The sequence below is a fragment of the Pristiophorus japonicus genome, chromosome 3, assembly GCF_044704955.1.
Source record: "Pristiophorus japonicus isolate sPriJap1 chromosome 3, sPriJap1.hap1, whole genome shotgun sequence".
Lineage (NCBI taxonomy): Eukaryota > Metazoa > Chordata > Chondrichthyes > Pristiophoridae > Pristiophorus > Pristiophorus japonicus.
Window position 1 is genome coordinate 141,215,768 of NC_091979.1, and position 13,696 is coordinate 141,229,463.

Here is a 13,696-nt window from a genome sequence, read left to right on the forward strand (position 1 = left end):
GCTCATATTTCTTATGTTTTTATGTTCTTATGGGTTATGGGGAGCAGGCAGGGTCATGGAGCTGAGCCTGTGCAGATCTCATTGAAAGGCAGAGCAGGCTCGAGTGGCCAAATGGCCTTCTCCTGCTCCTATTTCTTATGTTCTTAAATTTTGTGACGACTTTACCTAAAAAGAGTAAGTGCTGTGCTACTCCACCTTATTGGTCACCTTATAGGTGTCACCAGGAGAAAGGGAGTGCTTGGTCATGGGCATCTTGTTAGGGGTCTCCCTTGGTTCTGGACGAGCAATGGGAGGAGAATCTGAGACCAGGCAGAGCAGCCTGTTGCAGGAGAGAGGGACAAGAGGGTGAAGTGGCATCCTTCCTCCTTGTGGGTACAGGACATCCCTCCTGCTCTGGACCGCCACCAGGACCTCCAATGCCACATCCGAGAACCTGTGCACCCTTTCACTTGGTCCCTGAGCCATCCTGCAACGTGCTGCCGTTTGTCAGCCAGACAACGCCATACCTTCAGTGGAAGTGAGTGCGAGGAGCCCACATATACTGCTCCACAAAAATTGCATCTAGGCAGCACTTGGGTGCTAAACCTGCAGGTTTCAGGTTTAGCACCTCCAGGCAAGTTCAAATTATCATAATTGGCAATTAAGACCAAAATCACATGCTAAATCCAGACTTTCAAACAGGCACAACGTCCATTTAGTTCCTATTTTCTCCTTTTGCCCAAAATGACCCCCTAGGAATTGTGGTGGAACAAAAGTGATTTGGGTGTCCATGTACACAAATTACTAAACTAATTATCAAAAGTAATCAAAACAGCTAATTGAATATTGTCCTTTATCTCAAGGAGGCTGGAAAACAAAAGTGAAAAAGTGATGCTTCAGTTGTACAGAGCCTTGGTCAGACCCCATCTTGAGTACTGCATTCAGTGTTGGGCACTGAACCACAGGAAAGAGTCACCAGAATTATACCAGGACTTACAGGGTGAAATTATGAGGACAGGTTTCATTAACTTGGCTTGTATTACTTGAAACATAGAAACATAGAAACATAGAAAATAGGTGCAGGAGTAGGCCATTCGGCCTTTCGAGCCTGCACCGCCATTCAATGAGTTCATGGCTGAACATGCAACTTCAGTAACCCATTCCTGCTTTCTCGCCATACCTCTTGATCCCCCTAGTAGTAAGGACTACATCTAACTCCTTTTTGAATATATTTAGTGAATTGGCCTCAACAACCTTCTGTTGTAGAGAATTCCACAGGCTCACCACTCTCTGGGTGAAAAAGTTTCTCCTCATCTCGGTCCTAAATGGCTTACCCCTTATCCTTAGACTGTGACCCCTTGAGTTTAGAAGGTTGACGGGTGATCTACTGGAGGTCTTTAAAATGATAAAAAGGATAATAATTTTTAAATGATGAAAGGATTCAACAGGGTAAATACAGAAAAACTATTTCCTCTGGTGAGGGAATCCAAAACAAGGGGTTATAAAATATGATTTAGGCCATTTACGAGTGAGGAAGCTATTCTTCACACAATGGGTCCTAGTTTCCACATGATTTGCGCCTGATTTTTAGGAGCAACTGGTGGAGAACGGACTATCTTAGAAATCGCAATTCTCCACATTTTTTTTCTGCAGTTCTAGTCAGGTAGAACAGTTCTACTTTGGAACAGAATTTTTTCTTCAAAAGGGGGCGTGTCCGGCCACTGACGCCTGATTTCAAAGTTTCCACAGTGAAAACGTACTCCAAACTAACTTAGAATGGAGCAAGTGAAGATTTTTGTAGAACTGAAAAAACCTGTTCTAGACATTAAAAAATCAGGCGCAGGTTACAAATTAGGCGTCCAGAACGAGGTGGGGGGGGGGGTTGAAGGGAAGTCATTAAATTCTACAATAAATCCTTATTTATACTTATACAAATATTATACAAATAAATCCAACCTGAATAAACATTTATAAGCAAAGAAAAGATTAAATAAACCATCTTCTTACCTGTGTGAAAGTGCTTCAGGCACGGAGAATGCTACAGTCAGCCTGAGGCGCCCGTTATTCCCGCGGGGGGGGGGAGGAGGCGCCCGTTCTTCCCACGGGGGGGGGGGAGGAGGCACCCGTTCTTCCCGCGGGGGAGGGGGGAAGGAGAAGTGAGAAGGCTGCAAGAAGCCTCAGTGCTGATGTGCTGATGGCAATGAGCTTTTATTAAAAAATGTTAAAAAATTAAACAGCTACAAAGAACTACAAAAATGGCCGAGTGCCAATGTTTCCTTCACACTGCGTGTGCGCGAACGCTCCAACGCGCAGCGTTGCCGGCAGGAAAAAAACTAATTGAAATAGTACCCGCCCATTCCCACTTACAAAATCGGCGCGAGTGTAGGCTCCGCCCCCCTGGGCGCCGCGCCAAACAGACAAGGAGCTGCAAAGCGCTCCAGAATCGCGCGTTTTTTTTCCAGCGCCGTTTTAGGCGCGAAAAATGGGCGCCCAGCTCGGAGTGGCGCCCGTTTTTTATCGTGTGGAAACTTGGGCCCAAAGTGTTGTGAAAATCTGGAACTCACTCCCCAAAAGGCTGTGGATGGTGGATCAATTGAAATTTTCAAGACTGAGATTGATACATTTTTTAGTTGGGTAAGGGTACCAAAGGATATGAGCAAAGATGGTTAAATGGAATTGAAGTACTATTCAACCATATTTTAATTGAAAGGCAGAGCAGGTTCAATAGGCTGAATGGCCTACTCCTGTTTCTATGTTCCCATAACAGAATACGGCTCACATTATTATATACTTTGCACAACATGGTCCAGTAGCAATAAGTGGAGAAGAATTGGGCTTTTTCAAAGCTATACATTTAAAAGGGATGCACCACAGAGGTAAAATCACATTGGGCTAGGCCATACCTTTAAGCCTGGGGGTTTTGTCCACCCAGTCACCAATGATAGCTCCCAGCAATAGGACAGACCCTGCCACGACCAGTCCATAGACAGCAGTCAGAAGCAGACTGTTGCCATAAAGCTCCACCAAAAACACTGACACAGCAAAGTGCCACATCCTATCTCCCTGTAACAAAACACAAAGTACATTTAGCACAGGTCAAAAATGTAAAGGTGCATTTTGTAACACATGTTTATTCATCTGATTTCCAGCTAAAGATCTTCATTCTTTTTAATTAAAATTATTAATCAATAAAATTTAAATTTGCTGAAGAATTAATTAGGATAGCACACTCTCAGTGACACCAATTTGGAGATGGTCTGCAGACAAATGGCGCGTTTATGGAAAGCCAGCTACACCTATTACTGACCATACATTATCAGAGGAAACTGGGGCAGGCTGTTGGTAGGTACGATGGAAGGGTTGTACCTCCCCCAAACTCAGATTAGATTAAAAAGCAAGTCTGGTGAGGGATGAAACAATGCAAGTGCACCTCTAATCTTCTGAAAATGTTTCACCTTCACATTAATTTGGGGGAGATTGGGAAGCAGGAAGATAATTTTTAAAAACATAATTTATGAGGTATGTTTGTGGTGCCTCTAACCCCACTCAAGAAAAATAGGCCTTTAATTAAACTTCAAATGGCAGTCCTCCGATAGAAAAGGTACTCTAGAATAATTAATTACAATTGCCTCCAATGGTAAACTTCACTCCAACGGAAAGCTAAATGGCTCTTACTTTAGGTAAATACCTTCAGGCCAACCATGTGGATGTGATGGCCTCTTGAGCGAAATTCCACTCTTAGGCTTTTTTTCAGTGGACCGGAAGTCGGTCATAATGGGGGCGGATGTGCAGCGGTGAGCGGAAGTTCGCACACTAGAGGGGTGGAAGTTAGGGGGGCAGGCGGAGTGTCCGCCGCTGATGATGTCATTACAGTGCTGCGTCACCACGTCTCTCCCCTTCAATTAAAGGGAAAAGACGCTGCGATTCTTTAGGTTCGGGCCAGTGGGCCACCAGGAAGCGTTTCGACCGGGCCAACAGCCTGGCACCCAAGAGAGGGTGCCAGGCTGCCTATTGGCACTCCGGCCGAACCCGGGGGCATAATTATCGGCCCGACATGGCAGTCAGCTGACAAACAAAAAAGATGGGGCTGTGGCAGTAGGTCCTCCCCTTTAATGACAGATTTGCTCCACGGAATTTCACGATCGGAGGGGGAACATTGGCAGTGCGCGCTCTGATGACACACTTAGGATGGATAGGCAGCAGCGGAGCAGTAGTGGGGGGAGCGGGTCACCGCCGGGATACCACAGCAGCCGAATTTTCAAAATGGCGGCTATTCCATGAAAAATCGGCGAACATTGCACTCCGCTGCAATTTCCGGCTGTTACAGGCCTTAAGGAAAGGGACAATTTTGGCCCCTTGGTCTTTAATACAAATGAGATAATTAAATATTTTGCTGTTATCTTACTGTGTAGTGATTATAGATATCGAGCCTAGGCAATATATATACGATTTGGATAATCTCATATATCAGTGCAGTATTATCTTAAAATGTCCATTTTCATCAGGAGCTTATTCCTGTTGATGATGGAATCTTGTCTTGCTGATTCCAGTAGTGTAAACTAGTCAGGTCTGTTTCTGGAAGTTATCCCTCACTGGAGGCATGTAACACAGATTTGCGACGGATATGCTACTGCATTGAACTAGAAAAGGTGCTAGACTGTTAAACCTGGGAGAAGAGGCCCATATTCTAGACAGGAAAGGCCACAGGAACCACTAAAGCAGATAATGTTGTGGCCATGGTGCTTTTAGCATTCAAATCGCCTGCTTTATCTCTTAGATTCGTCATCTGCACCACAGAACAATAATGCTGCTCGGCATTTGCAATTGTGAAACTTTCTGAGTGAGAGCCACTTGCAACATAGACTGTCCAGATTTCTGCACAGATAAGAAAACATTTTAAGCAAACACCCACTAGATAGTCTTTTTGGGACAAAGACTGAGATGCACAACATATTTAAATAGAATTAAAAGTTTTGTTCTCACTCTGTATGGCTGCTTGTATTTTGTATTACTTAAAATTACATAGGATATACGGCACAGAAACAGGCCATTCGGCCCAACCAGTCCATGTTGGCATTTATGCTCCACTCGAGCCCCCTCCCGTCTTTCCTCATCTAAATCTATCAGCATAACCCTCTATTCCCTTCTCCCTCATATGCTTGTCTAGCCTCCCCTTAAATGCATCAACCACTATTCGCTTCAACCACTCCCTGTGGTAGCGAGTTCCATATTCTCACCATTCTTTGGGTAAAGATGTTTCTTCTGAATTCCCTATTGGATTTCTTGGTGTCCTGGTCAATATTTATCCCTCAATCAACATCACTAAAACAGATTACCTGGTCATCATCACATTGCTGTTTGTGGGAGCTTGCTGTCCGCAAATTAACTGCCGTATTTCCCACATTATAACAGACTACGCTCCAAAAAAAGTATTTCATTGGCTGTAAAGTGCTTTGAGATGTCCAATGGTCATGAAAGGCACAATAAACAAAAAGAAAAAAGAAGAAAGACTATCTTATATTGATGGCCTCTAGTTATGCTCTTCTCCGCAAGTGGAAATATTCACTCTGTATCCACCCAATCAAAACCTTTCATAATTTTAAAGATCTCTATTAGGTGACCCCTCAGCCTTCTTTTTTTAAGAGAAAAGAGACCCAGCCTGTTTATCCTTTCCTGATATTTATATCCTCGCATTTCTGGTATCATCCTTGTAAATCCACTCTGCACCCGCTCCAGTGCCTCTATATCCTTTTTATAATATGTCATCCAGAACTTTATGCAGTACTCCAAGCGTGGTCTAATGAAGGTTCGATACAGGTTTAGCATAACTTCCCTACTTTTCAATTCTATCCCTCTAGAAATATAATGTAAAGTGTGTCTGTTGCACAGAAAAGCTCATCTGTTCTAGAACCACTGCACTCTCTCCTGGTGGCTAAACAGGAAAAAAAGTGGAAAACAGCCACAAGACAAGAATTGAGGTGAAACAAAGAATTGTAAAACAGAATTAGACAAAAAAGAGCAAAGTTACAATGCAGAAAAAGGGGGAATTACAAGCAAAATTTGAAGCAGGCTTCCATAAAGAAACTAGATTGAAACACAACTAAAATTATTCAAAATAACATGAAGATAAGAGAACCAGAAAAAGTTAAGATAAAGGAAATTATAAGGGGGTGAAATTGCCCCGCACCCGGATTTGGGACGGTAACCTTTCGGGGCCACAACTTTTAGCGCCCAGCCCTGAAGTCCCGCCCCCAGCGCTGAATTGGGCCGAAGGAAGTGGAGCGCTGTCTCTGTTGCTCCGCTTTCTTTGGGGGCGTGTCCCGGGGCGTTACTGCGTTGATGTGTCCTGCACTACATGGATGCTCCATGTAATGCTGATGTGCTACAATGCTCCTCCCCTTGGATTAAAGGGGAGGACCGCTGTGAACTCTGCAGGCCCTTTGATGGCTGCCACTGGGCCACCAGGCCAGCATGGGACCGAGCCTGCAGCCCGGCACCAAAGACAGAGTGCCGGGCTGCATGATGGTGGCCCGGACCACGCTAGGACCGCCATGGTCGAGATAACCTGCGAGTCAGCCGAAAAAGATGGCGGCCCGGGGTGCTTCAGGCCTCCCATTTAAACAGTGTCCAGAGAATGGATTTCCGTGATTTGCAAAGCTGGCGTTGACATCGACCCACACCAGCCTCACGGCCCACGGTTCAATTTCCCCTGCAGAGTGGTAAGGCTTCGGCGCAGGGTGGTGCAGGGTTGCCATGCATGGCAATGATGGCGCATTGGCCCGGGACACTAACCACGGGGCGCGGCGCTGCTGGGTCATCATCTCCGAAACCTCCCGGGCAATTTTCCGGGAGGCAGTAGCGCCTCCGTCCCCTGGGCGAAAACTGCCTTGCATCCACCGGAGGTGCTAACCGGGCTATAATAAGGAGCAATTTCGTCCCCAAGGAGTTTTGAAGAGCAAATAAAAGACAATCCACTGAGAGATTCTCGGACATGGTTATTCCCGTTACAAAATCTTTCCTGTGCCTTGCCTTTTGGGTCTGAATGTGGAATTAGGTTAAAATATATTGGTGCCTGAAAGGTAAATGTCTTTTTCTCCAGCAGATTTAGAAAAGAATAAAATAACTTGTATTTACATAAGGTATTTCATGTCTGTTATGTCTTGAATAAAGAGTCAGACCAGATACTGCAAGCTCAAAGTAAGGTGTGACCATAGTCCTTTCTTACAGATCTCAGAGTGCCTCTCCAGCCTGTGAGGCCTCCTGATATACTGGTGCTCCCAAGGGATTGTGGGATCCATTGGGACTCCAGGGGATAAGCCCTCTGGTGGTTAGACATGATATTTACAGGTTTACATACATAACAACACTCCTCCACAAAGTCAATAGTGCAACTATTTACAATGTGAGTTGATCTGGAGCTTTCCTTTCCCTGGTTGATCGTATCAGTGCAAATGCTGGTTTTGGTGAGTCGTTTGTTGGGTCCTCGCTGGGCTGCTGCACAGCTGGCCTTGCTGGGCTGCTGGGGGTGGTGAGTCCTGCTGGGCTGTTGCGGGTGATGGGTTCTGCTTCGTGGTCAACCGCTGGGTTGGTTGCCACTTGTGTGTGTGTTGGAGGGTTGAAAATGGTGGAGTCGATTGTGGGTTGTTCTGGATAGTCCGTAAATCTGAATTTGGTTTCCTGCAGGTGAGTCCATTTGAGAGTTTGACCACAAACACCCTACTCTCCTCTTTGGCCAAAACAGTGCCAGGAAGCCACTTGGGACCTTGTCCATAGTTCAACACAAATACAGGATCATTTATCTCAATTTCGCGTGACACATTTGCGCGATCATGATATGTATTCTGTTGAAGCCGCCTGCTCTCTACCTGTTTGTGTAGATCAGGGTGTACTAACAAGAGCCTTGTCTTAAGTGCCCTTTTCATGAGCAGTTCAGTGGGAGGGACCCAAGTAAGCGAGTGGGGTCTTGTGCGGTAACTAAACAGGACTCGGAATAAGCGAGTCTGCAGTGAGCCTTCAGTTACCCTCTTCAAGCTCTCCTTGATTGTTTGAACTGCTCGTTCTGCCTGACCGTTGGACGTTGGTTTAAACGGGGCATATGTGACATGTTTGATCCCATTGTGGGTCATGAACTCCTTGAACTCGGCACTGGTAAAGCACGGCCCATTGTCACTTACAAGGATATCAGGCAGGTTGTGCAAGGCAAACATGGCCCGTAGGCTTTCAATGGTGGCAATGGACGTGCTTGCTGACATTATCACACATTCAATCCACTTGGAGTATGCATCTACCCACCACTAAGAAAATTTTTTCCAAGAATGGGCCTGCATAGTCGACATGGACCCTGGACCATGGTTTGGAGGGCCAGGACCATAAACTTAGTGGCACCTCCCTGGGTGCATTGCTTAACTGTGAACATATATTACATTTGTGCACGCAGGACTCTAAGTCTGCATCGATACCGGGCCATCACACGTGGGATCTGGCTATCGCTTTCATCATTATGATGCCTGGGTGGGTGCTGTGGAGATCACTGATGAAAGTGTCCCTGGCCTTTTTAGGCACTACTACCCGAATACCCCATAGGAGGTGGTCTGCCTGTATAGACGTTTCATCTTTGCACCGCTGGTACGGCTGTACCTCCTCCTGCATCTCTAATGGGAGCACACAGTTTTTTTTACTAAGGACAGTAAGGGGTCCTGGCTCATCCAGGTTCTAATCTGTCGGGCGGTAACAGGTGATTGCTCACTCTCAAATGCGTCCATTTCCATGACTAAATCTGCGGGCTGTGCCATCTCCACCCGTGATGAGGAATGGCAGCCTACTGAGAGCATCAGCACAGTTTTCTGTGCCTGGCCTGTGGTGGATGATGTAGCTGTATGTGGACAACGTGAGCACCCATCTCTGGATGCGGGCCAATGCATTCGTATTTATCCCCTCTCTTTTAGAAAAGATATAAGCTGCTTATGGTCGGTTTCCAATTCAAATTTGAGCCCGAACAGATATTGAGGCATTTTCTTTACCCCGTAAACACACGCTAACACTTCTTTTTCGACCATACTGTAGGCCCTCTCGGCCTTAGACAGACTTCTGGATGCATAAGCAACCAGTTGCAATTTCCCAAATTCCTTAGCTTGCTGCAATACACAACTGACCCCGTACGACGACGCATCACATGCTAGTACCAAACATTAAGATATGGTATTTACAGGTTTACATACATAATGCTGAGAATCAATGTCTTCGGGACTTCCCAAAGTGTTTCACAGTCAATGAATTATTTTTGAATTGAAGTCAATGTTGTTCTTTATGCAAACATGGCAACCAAATTCTGCATAGCAAGATTCCACAAATAGCAATGAAATGACTGACCAATTAATCGTGCTTTGGAGGTGTTGGTTGAAGAATGTTGGCCAGGAACCAGGAGAGCTCCCTGCCCTTCTTTGAATAGTGCTGTGAGAGCTTTTACATTCAGTTGAACAGGAAAACAGGGCCTGATTTAACTTCTCATCCAAAAAAACAGATCTGATAATGCAGTACCCCTCAGTACTGCACTGAAATGTCAGCCTGGATTATATACTGAATTTCCAGGGTGTTCCTTGAAGCCACAACCTACTGATTCAGAGACAAGAGTGAGTCATACTGATATTTAGGCTATTGCATGTTAATTGAATCAGTAAAAATTACGATTAAGATAAAATAGAAAACATTTTTGGTTTTGGTGTTCTAGGCCATTTAAAATTAAATAATGGTTAAAGTTCCTAACTGTTTGCAGCCAAGTACCTTCCTTGGAAATGAGACAGAATACTGAGTTGGCATATTCAGAAAATAAGTAGGATTATCAGAGCCACAAAACCACCTTCTTTAGATGACTGAAATTTTCATTTTCAGTGATTCGTTAGTGAGTCCCTTCCTGCTATGAAGTCTTTCCTGGCCACGATTCAGTTTTCCAACCTAACTGCTGCCTCATTCCTGTGGTTCCATAGACTGTAATGCACTGCACCTGTATTGCACCTTATGGTCTACAGGGCTGTAGTGACACAGTGCGGATCTACTCCCCTACATGATTTTTGCAGCGCAACAGCTACAGGAAAAATGCAGGGAACAGCACCTGCCCTTATACATGACCATCTTCAACCTTACAAAGGCCTTTGACACTGTCAACCGTGAGGGTCTATGGAACGTCCTCCTCCATTTCGGATGCCCCCAAAAGTTCACCATCCTCCGCCTGCTCCACAACGACATGTAGGCTGTGATCCTTACCAACGGATCCATCACAGACCCAATCCATGTCCGGACCAGGGTCAAACAGGGCTGCGTCATCGCCTCAACCCTCTTCTCAATCTTTCTAGCCTCCATGCTCCACCTCACAGTCAACAAGCTCCCCACTGGAGTGAAACTAAACTACAGAACCAGTGGGAACCTGTTCAACCTGCGCCGTCTCCAGGCCAGATCCAAGACCATCCCAACCTCTGTCGTCGAGCTACAGTACACGGATGTCGCCTGCATCTGCGCACATACAGAGGCTGCATTCCAGGACATAGTCAACATATTTACTGAGGCGTATGAAAGCATGGGCCTTCTGCTAAACATCCGTATGACAAAGGTCCCCCACCAGCCTTTCCTCACCGCACAGCACTGCGCCCCAGTCATCAAGATCCACGGCGCAGCCCTGGACAATGTGGACCATTTCCCATATCTCGGGAGCTTCCTCTCAACAAGAGCGGGTATCGACGACGAGATCCAACACCGCCTCCAGTGAGCCAGTGCAGCCCTCGGCCGCCTGAGGAAAAGAGTGTTTGAAGACCAGGCCCTCAAAACTGCCACCAAGCTCATGATCTACAGTGCTGTAGTAATACCTGCCCTCCTGTATGGCTCAGAGACATGGACCATGTACAGTAGACACCTCAAGTTACTGGAGAAATATCACCAACGATGTCTCTGCAAGATCCTACAAATCCCCTGGGAGGACAGGTGCACCAACATCAATGTCCTCATCCAGGCTAACATCCCCAGCATTGAAGCATTAACCACACTCGATCAGCTCCGCTGGGCAGGCCACATAGTCCACATGCCAGATACGAGACTCCCAAAGCAAGTTCTCTACTCGGAGCTCCTTCACGGCAAACAAGCCAAAGGTGGACAGCACAAACACTACAAGGACACCCTCAAAGCCTCCCTGATAAAGTGTAACATCTCCACTGACACCTGGGAGTCCCTGGCCCAAGACCGCCCTAAGTGGAGGAAGTACATCCAAGAGAGCACTGAGCACCTCGAGTTTCAATGCCGAGAGCATGCAGAAATCAAGCGCAGGCAGCGGAAGGAGCATGTGGCAAACCAGTCCCACCCACCTCTTCCCTCACGACTATCTGTCCCACCTGTGACAGAGTCTCTGGCTCTCGTATTGGACTGTTCAGCCACCAAAGAATACACTTCAGGAGTGGAAGCAAGTCTTCCTCAATTCCGAAGGACTGCCTATGATGATTGATGATGATGATGATGATGATACCCACCCTCCTGTATGGCTCAGAGACGTGGACCATATACATTAGACATCTCAAATCGCTGGAGAAATACCACCAACCATGCCGCCGCAAGATTCTGCAAATCCCCTGGGAGGATAGACGCACCAACGTCAGTGTTCTCGATCAGGCCAACATCCCCAGCATCGAAGCACTGACCACACTCGACCAGCTCTGATGGGCGGGCCACATTGTTCACATGCCTGACACAAGACTCCCAAAGCAAGCGCTCTACTCGGAGCTCCTACACGGCAAGCGAGCCCCAGGTGGGCAGAGGAAACATTTCAAGGACACCCTCAAAGTCTCCTTGATAAAATGCAACATCCCCACCGACACTTGGGAGTCCCTGGCCCAAGACCGCCCTAAGTGGAGAAAAAGCATCCGGGAGGGCGCTGTGCACCTCGAGTCTCGTCGCCGAGAGCATGCATAAAACAAGCACAGGCAGTGGAAGGAGTGTACGGCAAACCAGACTCCCCACCCACCCTTTCCTTCAACGACTGTCTGTCCCACCTGTGACAGAGACTGTAATTCCCATATTGGACTGTTCATTCACCTGAGAACTCACTTTTAGAGTGGAAGCAAGTCTTCCTCAATTTCGAAGGGCTGCTTATGATGATGATTGGACCTTTTACTTTCATTTTACATATTTCATAGACTTGCCAAAAAAATCAGGTTCAGTCAACAAAAGACCATCCGGTCTATATCGCTTATCCTGGTCTTTTCCAAACTTGCCAAGGAGACCACAATGACCTTTTTCATCTCTCTCCTGTTTTCAGGATGAGCTTGTATTTCTAATCCCTGATGAATGAACAATTTCTCCTATTTATTTTCTGAATGTTTCAGCTAGAACACATAGAAGCCACCTGTTCAGTACCTGGAAGTGTGAAGTAATTCAGTTCTGTGTAAATACAGTTATAAAATGTCACTGGGATATGATTTCTTCTGGCCCCTATGTGTAGCTGCTTCATAAATGTGAAGATTTCCTCTGTTCACCATTTCCATCAAAATCCTAAACACATTCTAAAAGGAACAAAGTCACCATTCCACGGGCAGTACTGAACACAGAAAATCTTGACACCCATCCGTTTACGATGTTGCAACGCAGCAGCTACCAGATGGATCCCTTACCTTACTAACTCGCTATCATATAATGGGAGCAGAACAAAAACAAAGCGAGCAGCAGTCTGAGCTGTGCAGCCGAACTTACCCATGTGGACAGTCCGTGGCACAGGTAAATGAGAAACCCGGTGGTCTTGAAGTATCCCACAAAAGAGGCTGTCGTTTAAAGGAGGAGAAAAGTATATAAATTCCAAGTTACATCCATTAAAAATAAAGGCCATCTTTATGTACTCCCATCAAAATATATCTAATATTGATGTTTGTTGGTTGAATATATTAAATATTCTTAAATAATTACGATAACGTCGCATTAAAAGTTCAAGTGTAAAATTGTCCAAGTAATGGATGGCCAAAACACTTACCGTAGCAACTCTTCTTATTAGCCTTGGTTTCAGTCTTCTCCATGTTTAAACCAATTTGTGTTGCCCTTGGCAAGTTACTTGCAGTCCGATTCTAGCTCTTACTACAATAGTTTTTAAAAACTCTGATTTTTAAAAAGTCGCCTAAAACAGTTTCTGAAATGGCAAGCGCCGCTGGTTGTTTTGTTAATTCGATTTCCAGACTTAGCTAGCACTGTAGCTGAAGTCGGAAAAGTGTTGTCGCTAAAATGCAATGTTAGGTCTGAACCCTAACACTTCCATGAGACCAGCCGTTCGGTCCGGGTCCCAAATTCGAACAGTTCACATCATTTGACAGCTTTGAAAGCTCTGTTCAAAGGTATTTCCTGAGAACAGAGCCGCCCCCGTGACGTGCACCAAGACAGAAAAGCCTTGCTAACTGATAACGGAAACCATGTAAAGTCCGAGCTGGAGCCCCAGTACTGCACAGAACAAATGTACAGTGACTGGATCACCACTGCTCCCCCCACCGCTTCCGCTTCTTCTTACACACGTATGGCTGCACCAGGGAACAGCGGACCTTTCCTGTTGCTTTAAGTGCATTTTCCGCTCTTTGAGAACTGAGTACTGCAAGAATAAGAAAGGACCCAGGACTTCAATACTTATGTACCATACCATATGCGAGACAAGCAAACCGTCGGGGTATGCGGAGGGTATATAATATATCTACAATCTAATATA

At 45.9% G+C, this 13,696-nt stretch overlaps 1 protein-coding gene across 3 annotated transcripts in view; it reads right to left on the reverse strand.

Annotated features, from left to right (window-relative positions):
* Positions 1-13,475, reverse strand: part of slc40a1 (solute carrier family 40 member 1) — a 72,311-nt gene extending 58,836 nt beyond the window's left edge. For 2 of the 3 annotated variants that reach the window (XR_011592680.1, XM_070875845.1), the window contains exons 1-3: positions 12,980-13,475; positions 12,706-12,773; positions 2,883-3,042 (exon numbers count right to left, since the gene is read on the reverse strand). Coding sequence is in view for 2 of the 3 variants with exons in the window: in XM_070875845.1 (XP_070731946.1) it covers positions 2,883-3,042; positions 12,706-12,773; positions 12,980-13,022 (271 nt within the window). In the remaining variant the exon portion in view is untranslated. Of the gene's footprint in view, positions 1-2,882; positions 3,043-12,705; positions 12,774-12,979 lie in introns of those variants that run through there. The other variant, XM_070875846.1, reaches the window with a different exon arrangement.
* Between the last annotated feature and the right edge of the window lie 221 nt (positions 13,476-13,696).